We start from the raw sequence: 12,869 nt of genomic DNA, 5'->3' as shown, positions 1-12,869 counted from the left end.
TTTGTAGCTAAAATTTGTGGTTTTAAATATTAAAGCCACCTATGAAAGTCCATCCCACTCCTGGTTTTTGACAACCAAAAACTTAAAACACGTTTTACTCTTCGGAAAGCACTCTTTGTTAAAGCCAAGTGTATACGGGTTGGTAGCTCAGGCTCGGTTTCAGGCTTATGCAGTTTGAAATAGCTGAGATATTAAACTTTAGAAAAGTCATAATTTTTGAGAGTGGCATTCATTATGAAGGAGATACAGGCACCAGAGTAATACAAGTAAAAACCAATAACAACTAATTAGCTACAATTATTTCACTTCCAAAGGTTCTGCTACGCAAACTTTGAGACAGCCATGCATGGAATTCAACTGTTCTCTTTTTCTGGACACTCTGGCTTATACAATCAGTCACGTTTTCACAGTGTGATCCCATATCAGCAGCAGTGTCTACACAAAAAAATCACGTTTGGATGTATTTCGATCCAGCTACTGAGTAAGGACAAGTAAAGGTTAGTAGTAGGCTGCCCCTCAACAGCAACACCAGCAGTCACTATAGCAACAGCAGGAATAATAGGAGGAAGTTGGTATTGATCTTTCTATCCCTTGCTAGCAGCATTCTTCAGCTTAGCCTTATACTCTGTTGTTTACTGTACAATTGACTACCATTAAAGAAGAAGTTCACATATCCCTGAGGTACAGAAGTTAGCTGGAAACAATAGTGCTTAGAAAGCAAGAGGGGCATAAAAAAAAAACCACTGAGTTCTGCTCTAAGCACCTAAATACAACAGATACAAGCAAGCAGCACAAGTGCAATCTGAGGAGGTCAATAAGTGTAGTCTTATTTTACGTGCCCTCCATCTAGATTTCAAATTTCCTGTGCATTCTCCTTCCGTCAATCTTAAGTATTTGTAACAGGCAAGTCACAGCAGTAGCTGACCTAGGTGCCAAAAATGGAAGAGGATTTGGCAAAGCATGGTCTGTGCTCAGTGGAAGCCCGTTACATCATGCAAGCACATTGTGGAATGGCACTGAGCCAAGAAAGACAGGAGACAGATTTCTTGCACCCATTGAAGAGACTTTCAAATTAACAATGGTGTAGCTACAGTGAGATTGGCACTCATATTAAAATAAATAAAAGACAACCAACTTCTAAAAGAGATTTTGCGTCAGACAGAGAAATCATCATTTATAACAAAAATGCCACATAATGTTGCGTACAATTGCCAAATCATGGCACAGTACGTTGCCAACATTCCTGTATGGTTCAGCTGCAAAATATTTTTCACGCGGCTCTCTGTGCTGGCAGTCTGAATGAAAGTAATAGATTGTAGCTGTCTGCATGACTTCATCCTTACCTTTAACATTTCTGGTTAGGATAAACAAAGAAGGAAGAATGGTTTAAAATGTGGGAGTGAATTAGGAATGTTCTTCAGACCATTCCCCGCTATATTTATAATCATTAAGGAATGAGCCAGAAGAGTTAACAGACTATGGTCCTAGCTAAGAACACTAGGCTGCTTATGTTGAAAAGAACGAAGAAAAAAATACTTTTGCAAGCCCGCAGATCCCTTTAGCCTTAGCTACTTAGCTACCCTTACCACTGCCTTACTCCAATTTTTTTAAACTGGTACAAGAATAACTTCATCGAAATCAATTACACTGGCATAACACTGTAGTAATACAGTGGTATACTCAGCTACATATATCAAGAAACAGTCGAGTTTACAATAATTAGATAGGAATCATCACCTCATTAGAGTGATTATAGAAATCACACTAGCACAACTTCAGGAAAATATACCACCAGTGTCCCAACAATGCAAAGACAATGAAAACGTCAATTTCGCTTTTAGTCAAGTTTATTTTATTTTTTTATGTATTATGTTTAAACGTTTACACCGAACAAAAAAGTACTGGACTTGGAAAACTAAACAATTATCAATACATTTCAAGCTTTTAAAAATGATGTCAAGATAATGATTATATCATAATCCAAACAAATTATAACAGTATATGATATTTAAGTGCTCTGGGAACTCTGTTAATAACAAGTCTCCCATCATAACTCAAAGAAGCAAAAAGCCATGGGTCTGCTGAGGACCATTCCACTGCATATACACTGTCTTCATGTTCTTCATAGGTAGCTATTATGCTGTCCTGAAGGGGCTCTTTAGTTCTGGAATAAAAATAGTAAAGAGCAGTGACTGTACCTGATTTATAAGGCACTATAAATGTCACAAACAAAGAAAGATATACAGGGGTCCTGATTTACTGTACAGCAGTGGGCTCTCTGGACACACCGTTGTACTCATGCCAACCACTAATGCTTAGATTTTATAAAATATAGCATGATCATGTCAATATTAAAATGGCCATTAGTAGAGAGCAGTGATCGTCATTTTCACTACCTAAAATGTCAGTTGTTCCCAGTTCTAGGAAGTTCTAGGTCTCATGAAAGAAACAACATATTGCCTACTCTAAGCACCTCCATGTTTTTTTAAAAATGTAAGTATAGAGCATGACAAAAATGCAAATCATTATATAATTTTTTCCTGAGATTAACATACTGTTTAAGAGATGCCTCCCTCAAATACACCTCCCCCAGATTTTTATCCTTGTATTTATTTGTTTCCGAAGTGAATTTTGGATCTGTCAAAACTAGCTTTATGGCTGAATGCATAATGTAACCAATTATGAGACAGAGCTCAATCTGACCCAGAGTGTCTTTTGATGCAGTGGGCCGGATCCTGCAGTCCTTAGTCAGGCAAAGTTCTCATGGGAGTGCTGCAGTACTGGGCCCATAATCTCAAGAGCAGTGGAAAAACAGAGGAAGGGAAGGGTTCAAACTACACCATATTAACCTTTCCTCTTCTCCTGTCCATTTCACAGAAGTATATAAATTAGGGCTGTCAAGCAATTAAAAAAATTATTTGCGATACTGTTAAACAACAATAGAATACCATTTCTTTTAAATATTTTTGGATGTTTACTACATTTTCAAATATATTAATTTCAATTACAACACAGAATACAAAGTGTAGTCTTCACTTTATATTTATTTTTGATTACAAATATTTGCACTGTAAAAAAAATGTATTTTTCAATTCACCTCAAATAATTACTGTAGTGCAATCTCTATCATGAAAGTTGAATTTACAAACGTAGAATTTTGTACCAAAAAATTGCATTCAAAAATAAAACAATGTAAAACTTTAGAGCCTACAAGTCCACTCAGTCCTACTTCTTGGTCAGCCAATCACTCAGATACACAAGGCTGGTTATTATTTGCAGGAGATAATGCTGCTTGCTTCTTGTTTACAATGTCACCTGAAAGTGAGAACAGGCGTTCACACGGCACTGTTGTAGCTTGCGTTGCAAGATATTTACATGCCAGATGGGCTACAGATTCATATGTCCCTTCATGTTACAACCACCATTGTGACAGATTTTCATTACCAATCTGCTTGGGATGTCAGTTGATCAGGCTGATGCTGCAGGATCTTTGGGGAGGAGGTACAGAACACATCAAGTGTCTAAGTTTTAAAGCTTTATTGATAAAATAACAACATAACAGCAGAGAGTGCTGGGAACACTCCCACGTCACTCAGGGGAAGAAAGTAAGCATTAATGCCCCAAGCATTACCCACTTTCAAACTCACACATGCACTACCCAACACTGGCCAGGCCTGGGTGTAACGTCAGAAGAAGAGGGGGGTGGGTGTGGAAAGGGTGGACGGGAATGGTGTCCTAGGCCCAGGTCATCCAGGGATCTGCTGTTGATCTCCGAGCTGCTCCAGCTCTCAGGAGGGTTTTGAGTCCTGGGCTCCTTTGGGGGGTGAGGGGGGAATTTCACTTAGGGACCTCTGCTTCTGGTGCTCTTTGTGCCAATCCAAACCAGCTTGCTGTGGCCTCCTCGGTTTCCCAAAACATCTCGGCTCCAGAGACTTTGTTTTCCCTTTTATTGGCCTTTGCTGTTGCCATCTCATTTGTTCTCACTGTTCTCGCTGATATCTCTGTAGCTCTGCTCAACTTAGTTCTCCTCTTGTCATGGAGAACTAAGTTTCCAGCTGCTGCTGCTGCTGCTGATTTCTCGTCGAGCCCATGACCTTGGGCCAAGGCCAGCATCTTATCTTCACACGGAGCTAGCTGAATTGTTGAGTTAACCCGTTCTCTGCTCTTCTTCTTTCTCCTCCCCCTGGACTCTTGTATTTCGCAAAGGAAACTTCCACTCACACACCTTTGACACTCCCCAAAATGCTTTGAAATGCTTGCAACAGTGTTAGCCACATACAATGCGGCTCTGCCTTCCGCAGAGACTCGCTGAGGGAAGGGGCCTTTGGGGTGTGACACCATTCCAGAGGACATGCTTCCATACTGATGATGGGTTCTGCTTGATAATGATCAAAAGCAGTGCAGACTGACGCATGTCCATTTTCATCATCTGAGTCAGAATCCACCAGCAGAAGGTTCATTTTCTTTTTTGGTGGTTTGGGTTCTGTAGTTTCCACATCAGAGTGTTGCTCTTTTCAGACTTCTAAAAGCATGCTCCACACCTCGTTCCTCTCAGTTTTGGATGGCACTTCAGATTCTTAAACCTTGGGTCGAGTGCTATTGGTACCTTCTTTGCGTTTTGTCAAATCTGCTGTGAAAGTGTTCTTAAAACGAACATGTGCTGGGTCATCATCCGAGACTGCTATAACATGAAACATATGCAGAATGTGGGTAAAACAGAGCAGGCGACATACAGTTCTCCCCCCAAGGAATACAGTCTCAAATTTAATTGATGTGTTATTTTTTTAACGAGTATCATCAGCATGGAAGCATGTCCTCTGGAACGATGGCCGAAGCACGAAGGGGCATATGAACGTTTAGCATATCCGGCATGTAAATACCTTGTAATGCCGGCTGCAAAAGTGCCATGCAAATGCCTGTTCTCACTTTCAGGTGACATTGTAAATAAGAAGCAGGCAGCAGTATCTCCTTGTCAGTGTAAACAAACTTGTTTGTCTTAGTGATTGACAGAATAATAAGTAGGACTGAGTGCATATATTTGTAATAAAAATAATAATATAAAGTGAGCACTGTGCACTTTGTATTCTGTGTTGTAATTGAAATCAATATTGAAAATGTAGAAAAACATCCAAAAATATTTAATAAATTTCAATTGGTATTCTATTGTTATAACTGCGATTAATCACGATTAATTTTTTTGAGTTAATCGCATCAGTTAACTGTGATTAATTGACAGCCCTAATATAAATATTAGCTCCAATAGAGAAACTTTCTTGTTTTTTTACCTTATATATCACCTAACACCTTTGAGCACATGATAATTGAGTGTTAAGACAGATATGGTCTTTTATACTACAAATGTTTAAAGAATGATGTGCATCTATTTTTAATTTCCAAAGTACACAATATGGATTGATATTATGATACTAGCAATGCACTCTCCTTTTCTTCCAATCCCTTTTTCTATCAGATGCCACTTCAGTACATTATTCTGTGCGGTGGTGGGTATTGAGTTTTCAGTGCATAACGTCAGATTTCTCTCCTGTCTGATGGAAATCAGTGAAGCTTTCAGAAACATCCCCCTACCTCAGAAACAGACTTGTATTACAGCTGCCATCGTCCTACCAGAAGCATATGACAGAGAACCCTATGAATGGGACTCAATCACATTACAGCTATGATAGAAATGAAGTGTTGTTGGCTGTCTCTGTCCTTTTCCACTCGTCTCCCAGAGTTCAAAGCATGAATCTCTATAAGAACAACAAGTGTAAAAACAAATCTGGTATTGAATTTGGTAATGAATTTGTATGGCTTGCAGGGCTGCATGTAGTATTAGTGCTGGTCTGCCTAACCAGCCCAACCAGCTGTGAATTTAATATCACAATTAAGTTTAAATTCAATTAAATAACTAATGAAACTCTAATAACTGCAGTGTGATTCCTGATGTTTGGTTTCAAGGACCATCATCTTTTACTTATACTCTTTTAGGGAAACCACCATAAATGTCGCAGAAGAGACGACATACAGTTTATAGATTAACTGTGAAGAGTAGGATGTATGCTGGAGAGCTCCTGAAAGTGTACTTTGATACACTCCATCTAATAACTGATCTACTAAGCCCACAATGCACATTTCATCTCCTCTATAGTGTTTTTCTGACTACTTCTTAACTGACACAGCTGGTTAAAAAAAAGTTGGTCATGTCCCCAGATAGCAATGTGCCTCATGCAATGCTCACCCACTTATCCAAAACTCCATTATTCTGAAGGTTTCAGATGTCTCTTTGGATAAGCAGGGGAGCAATGCATGGTGCATATTGCTGTCAAGGGACATGACCGACTTTCAGTTAACCAAGAGTCTCACTCAGTTAACAAGAGGCTGGATAAATAGGGATGGATAAACTGCTAGTTTACACTATTTTCTGTATGTAAGATGTGACTTTGGTGTATCAATTCCAATAATATATTTTGTACAGTTTAATGTAAAAAAGAGGGATTATATGTTGAGGAAAGAATCTTGAATCTACTGTTCTGAATTTCAGTTCTACTCTGCTATTTTGAACCTCATTTATTGTTCCTTCTTTGATGAATTTCCCATTGAGAATTAAAAGTTACCTGGTAGTATCCCTTAAGGAGAGCATATTATTAAAAATAATTCAGACCACATGAGCTCAGGACTAGACATGGTAGCATTTTACAGTTTCTTCCTCCATAATGACAGGTTTCAAAGTAGCAGCCGTGTTAGTCTGTATCCGCAAAAAGAAAAGGAGTACTTGTGGCACCTTAGAGACTAACAAATTTATCTGAGCATAAGCTTTCGTGAGCTACAGCTCACTTCATCGGATATAGGCCTGGCCTAGGGACATCGCTATTAAGGAGGTGAAGGAGGCATAACCTGTGGATCTCCTACATAAAAGAGTAGATACTATACAAGATACTGAGGCAAACATTGAACACAGGATGAAAATTACTGCAGGAACAGCACAAAAGGTCCAGTAGAAACTTACTTCCACTTCTAACCTTGGAGATATTGTACATGCTCTGATGAAAGAAAGTAAGAAATTATCCTTTAAATTGTGCTACCTGGATAATTTTCCCAATGGGGATGCACCAGTATAGACAGTAGCAGATTAAGGACCAATATATCTGAAATGTGAGGATGCCAAGGAAGAAGAAATCAGAACAAAAGAAGTTTGCTTTACACACTAGAAATCTCTTGGAGACCAATCATTTTATCCCTTGCTCAGAGACATCCAAATAAAATGTTTGCTGGGTATACTGTGTCTTGTATTATTTTGGTAACCCAGGAATCCCAGAGGATATGCAGTTTGATACTATGTAAAGCTAGGCTGCTTACAGAGCTTCAGTTTCAGAATCCTAAAACATAGATTTTACCCGATCAAGTTGAAAATCAGTTTTATGCAGACTGAGAATCAGCTGAGACCACCATATATCAAATACTCTTTGGGTCACCTAGTAAGATTTAGGCTGGGCTGGTTGGACAAAATTTACTTCAGTCAAGGAAACTGATGTTTTCATACAGTAAGCAAAGTGAGTGGTCAAGTGGCTCATCTAGAAAACAATTGATAAAATCAAGATTTAGATACAAACTTCTATTTATCTAAGAGTATGTCCACATGTACAGTGCTGCAGAGGCACAGCTGTACCACTGCAGCATGGGTGGTGAAGATCCTCTGTGTTGATGGGAAAGAGCTCTCCCGTTGGCATAAAAAACCCATCTCTGCGAGATGCATAAGCTAGGTCAGTGGGAGAAGCTCTCCTGCCGTCAGTGCTTACACAAACACTTACGTCAGTGTAACTTATATCGCTCAGGGGGGTGGAATATTCAAACCCCTGAGTGATGTAAGTTTTGCGGACAAGGCTGTAGTGTAGACATACACTAAATTGCTCTTTAACTGTTTATATTAGAGTGTATTTAACAATGTTGCTATATTTCATTATCTATTATAGCTTTTTTATTCCCTGACATAGCAATAAACAGCATCAGCTTGAGTCTGCAATTGCTGATTAACTCTTATTAGAATGGGAGTACTTGTGGCACCTTAGAGACTAACAGATTTATTTAAGCATAAGCTTTCGTGAGCTACAGCTCACTTCATGAGAATGTTTAACTGCTTTGTTCAAAAGGTTTTTATGATTAAAAGGAATATTACCAGTGATATGGTTCATCTAGTACACCAGAGGTTTAGATCCCTGGCCTGCTGCTTTCTTGGAGGAGTAGTTTGGCTGGATTATATTCTGGGTTTATGTGTTTAAGAAACACACAGGCCATTATTTCTTCCTTGTAATAAATTTTCCTCAAAAAGTTGCTTTAGTGTCAACTTTTTTAATACCATTTTAAGAGCTTCTTCTGAGCAGACATATTTACTTGCCTATCTGTTTATCTAGGTTCTTTTACTGCATCCATCACAATATGGATCTATCTACATCTCCTACACAGTTTTGAGATCGGTGTCAGAGAGCTGGAACAGGGCTTTTTCTCTTTTTGTTATCCTATTTGTATAGCATGGCCACCACTAGCTTCTCCCATAAAAGGAGGGAAACTTTCATTTGACTAAATAAGTTTGAGGTTAACTGTGTTACAATCTTGTGTAACAAAGTTCCTGCTCTACCTTGGTGGGTCTTGCACTTATTGGCAGATTTGTTCACCTTGGAGCTTCACAGCAGCCCTCAGCTTGGCCGTTTTTCTGAACCCACAGTCCAGGTTGACTCCTCCTGTGTCTGACCAGGAGTTGGGAGGATTTGGGGGGAACCCGGGCCCACCCTCTACTCCGGGTTCAGCCCAGGGCCCTGTGGAATACAGCTGTCTAGAATGCCTCCTCGAACAGCTATGCAACGGCTACAACTCCCTGGGCTACTTCCCCATGGCCTCCTCCTAACACCTTGTTTATCCTCACCATAGGACCTTCCTCCTGGTGTCTAATAATGCTTGTACACCTCAGTCCTCCAACAGTCGCGTTCTCACTCTCATCTCCTAGTGCCTCTTGCTCCCAGCTCCTCACACGCACACCACAAACTGAAATGAGCTCCTTTTCAAAACCCACGTGCCTTGATTAGCCTGCCTTAATTGATTCTAGCAGCTTCTTGATTGGCTGCAGGTGTTCTAATCAGCCTGTCTTAATTGTCTCCAGAAGGTTCCTGATTGTTCTGGAACCTGCCCTGTTACCTTACCCAGGGAAAAGGGACCTACTTAGCCTGGGGTTAATATATCTGCCTTCTATTACTCTCCTACAGCCATCTGGCCCGACCCTGTCACACTTGTAAGAGAAGCCCGTTTAGCTTTTGGATAATTGTTTTCATGTAGCATGCCGTTACTTCAAATTACTGCTCATGCTAACAATCACTTAGGTTTGCAGTGCTTGCGATTCCATATTATCATCAAAAACTTCAATAAAAAGAAGTTTAAAAAAAGAGAGACATCAGAAATCATTAATTCTCCATCAGAACTAAAATTAAATCTTGTTCAACCTAAAAATTGTTTAGAAATAAACCTAACCCAGTAGAGTGGCAACAATATACAGCAGGGGTGCCCAAAGCGCGGCCTGAGGGCCAAGCACACCCCACAGAGTTCTAAAATGCACCCTGCAGATACCCTCTTCCTGTAACTGCAGGGTAGAGCTGATCAGCTGCTGGATTTTATTGCTGGTAAACTCAACCAACATGGTATTTTTGTTGCTCTGCTAAGGAAGATACAAGTCCTAGAAAATATTATGGCTGTGTGAATTTATCTGATTTTAAAAAATTCCATCCAAATTTATATGCAAATTAGGAACAGCCTTCAGTTTCCTGTAGATTTCCAATTTGAACCTCATCATAGCCAATTTTGACAGCCTCAAAAATACAACATATCAGCTGAATAATACTCCTAGTAGACCATATTTTTATATTACTTGTATGGGAAAGGATCAATGATTTTTAACCATTCATGCAATTGAAAGACCGGTCATTTTCTCACATTAATAAAACCTCAATTTCTCCAACAGAAACATCTTTAAAACACACAAAATCTGTATTTTAAAACAGATTGTCATTGCTGGTTAAATATGATATGTTTACTAACTTGAGTGAAGAAACTAATAGGAAATAATTATACATTTGTTAAAGACAAAATAATGTAAGAATGGGAAATTGCTGTTTTATTGGATTTGACCTAGTTTCTCAGACACCCTACCAACAAAGCCCCAACTACAAATTCTCCCACAAAGAATTCACATAAGCAGCTTTAAGTAAGTCACTTTGTCGGGTGATGCTACACTGTAATCTTACGATTTCTAGATTTCTCTTTCTGAGATACAAAACCCACAATCTTTTCTAGAACAGTCAAGATTAACACTATGTTAGCTGTGGGAAAATACCTAAAACCTGCTTAAGTAAGATCATTTGGTAGAAGTGTTTGAGATCAATATTGAAATATATAAGTTTGCAGAATTTAAACAAAATAGATACATTACTAATAAAATGACGTAATTCAGATATTGCATAATATTTTTCCTAAATTTTAGAAATTAAAAGTAATCCGCAAGGGTGTGTTTGCGGGCAAGGTTTAGCTCTAGGACTGAAGAGAAAATTACTTACCTTATAGTAATTGGAGGTTCCTCGAGACGCATTGTCCCGATCTGTATTCCACTTGGGAGTACACATGCGCTTCATGAGCCTTGAGTAGGAGAAGTTTGAAAGCAGTGTCCATTGGTCTGAAAATGCTTACCTCGTGCCTCTGACTGAAAAGAAAAAAGCAGGATGGAACAAGTGCCTCTCCAGTTCCTGCTACACCTCGAATCCAAGAAGATCTGAAGATCTGAGGGAAGGAGGGTGGGTAGCAGAATACAGATAGAGACCGCACAATTCAAAGAACCACAGTTACAATAAGATAAGTAACTTTCTCTTCCCCTTCAAGTGCCTGTCCCTGTGTGTATTCCACTGTAGGTGACTGACAAGTAGTACTCAAATAGGAGGATGGTGCAAGGTCATAGATGGTAGAGTCAAATGAAGGACTGCTGTTCCAAAAGATATATCAGTAAAGGAGTCCTGTACTTAGGTACAGTGCCTAGCAAACATGTAGACTGAGCTCCACGTAGCTGCCTTACAGATATCAAGTAGAGGCACCTTTTGAAGTGACACCATAGATATTGTTTCCCCTCTTGTGGAATGAGCTCTTACCCTACAAGGAGGGAAAAGACTAGACAGCTGATAGCAGAGCAAAATACAGTCTGAGATCCACTTCGAGATTTTTTTGAGCAGATATAGCCTGACCCCTGGCCTTTTCTGCTATGGCAGTGGCTCTCAACTCGCAGCCCACTTGCGGCCCAATCAGCATACAGCTGTGGCCCATGTGACATCCTCAGGGCCATACAGGTAGTATATATATTATGTGGATGTGGCCCACATAACACAGAGAGCTGCATATGTGGCCCACAATGGTAAATAGATTGAGAACCACTGCACTATAGCAACAAAGAGTCTAGGGGATTTCTTGATGGTTTTTGTCCTCTGCAGGTAAAAGGTGAAGGCTCACGTAATGTCGAGGAGATGGAACCTCCTTTCTTCTGAGGATGCATGAGGTTTTGGGAAGAACATGGATAAGTGGACAGAATGGCTATGAAAAATGCAACTTTCATGGATAGGCGAGACACAGCAAGAAGCCAATGGTTCAAAAGGAGGCTTAGTGAGTACTGAGAAAACAAGGTTCAAGTCCTACTGAAGAGTAGGTTTTTTTATAGGTGGAAAAGATCCGATTAGGCCTTTCCAGAATCTGCTACTCAGAAGGCATGCAAAGATCAAGTAGCCCTGTGAAGGCCAATGGTATGTACTGATTGCTGACAAGAGAACCCATAAGGAACTGACAAACCAGCTGTCTTCAAGGAAAGAAATCCCAAACGAAAGGAACATCTCTGGCTTCTGTAGAAATGTGTCTGATGTGCCCAGACAGAGAAACACTTCCACTTGTCTACGGAACATTTATTAGTGGAACCCTTCCTACCGTTAGAAAGAATGTTTTGTGCATGAATCCTGTAAGGACAATGCCTATCCAAAAACCAGGCTCTGAGACAAAGCACCCGTGGGTTGGGATGCCTGACCTTGGTGTTCCCCTGAGTCGGGAGATTAGGAAACAGGATTAATAATCAATGCCCGAGATGACACATGTAGGAACGTTCAGAAACCAAAACTGTGTGCATCAACTGGGGGCAATGAGAATAACTCATGACCTGTCCTGCCAAATCTTGTGCAGACTTGAGGAAAGAGTGGTAGTGGAGGGAAGGCATACTTCAGATTAAGTGACCATGGAAGGAGTAGAGCGTTGCCCTATGAATGGCAGCCCAGGACTCCTCTGGGGAACAGTATATGTTGCACTTCCTGTTTGTTTGGGAGAACAGGTTCTGGTGGGGGTTTCCCCAGAGAGCAAAAAAATTGTTTATCACAGACTCATGAAGCTTCCACACATGATCGACCGCACAGCGTCTGCTGAGAACGTCTCCTAACATATTCTGGTTTCCTGGCAGGAAAAGTCTTGCTACCGACAGAGTAATCTGATTGCCAATGCACCAGTTCCAGAGACTGACTGCTTCTGCACACAAGGGACTGGATCTTGTCTGCTGATGTAAAAGACGCTTGTGATGTTGTCTTACATCATGAAGGCATAGTGACTTTGAATGAACAGGAGAAATGTTTTGCAAGCTTTTCTTTTTAGGGAAAAAAAGAAGTAAAACTAAAAAAGTAAAACCCCCTTCCCCTTGGTCCTGAATAGGAACCTGCTCTATCACTCTTCATTTAGAGAGAGATTCCACTTCCTATCTGACAATGTTCTCATAAAAGTATCCCCCCAAAAGGGGGTGGGGAAAAGATGCAAACTAT

The 12,869-nt window shown here is 40.1% G+C and overlaps 1 protein-coding gene across 5 annotated transcripts in view; it reads right to left on the bottom strand.

Moving 5' to 3' along the window:
* Window positions 1-1,829: 1,829 nt before the first annotated feature.
* EIPR1 (EARP complex and GARP complex interacting protein 1) overlaps window positions 1,830-12,869 on the bottom strand; it is a 171,771-nt gene continuing 160,731 nt past the window's right edge. For all 5 annotated transcript variants that reach the window (XM_048845414.2, XM_048845416.2, XM_048845415.1 and 2 more), the window contains one exon: window positions 1,830-2,164. In XM_048845414.2, coding sequence (XP_048701371.1) covers window positions 1,990-2,164 — 175 coding nt within the window. In that variant the 3' untranslated portion in view covers window positions 1,830-1,989. The remainder of the gene's footprint in view (window positions 2,165-12,869) is intronic.

The sequence above is a fragment of the Caretta caretta genome, chromosome 3 (assembly GCF_965140235.1).
Source record: "Caretta caretta isolate rCarCar2 chromosome 3, rCarCar1.hap1, whole genome shotgun sequence".
Taxonomy (NCBI): Eukaryota; Metazoa; Chordata; order Testudines; family Cheloniidae; genus Caretta; species Caretta caretta.
Note: the sequence above shows the minus strand (reverse complement) of the source record. Positions and strands in the feature narration are given on the sequence as shown.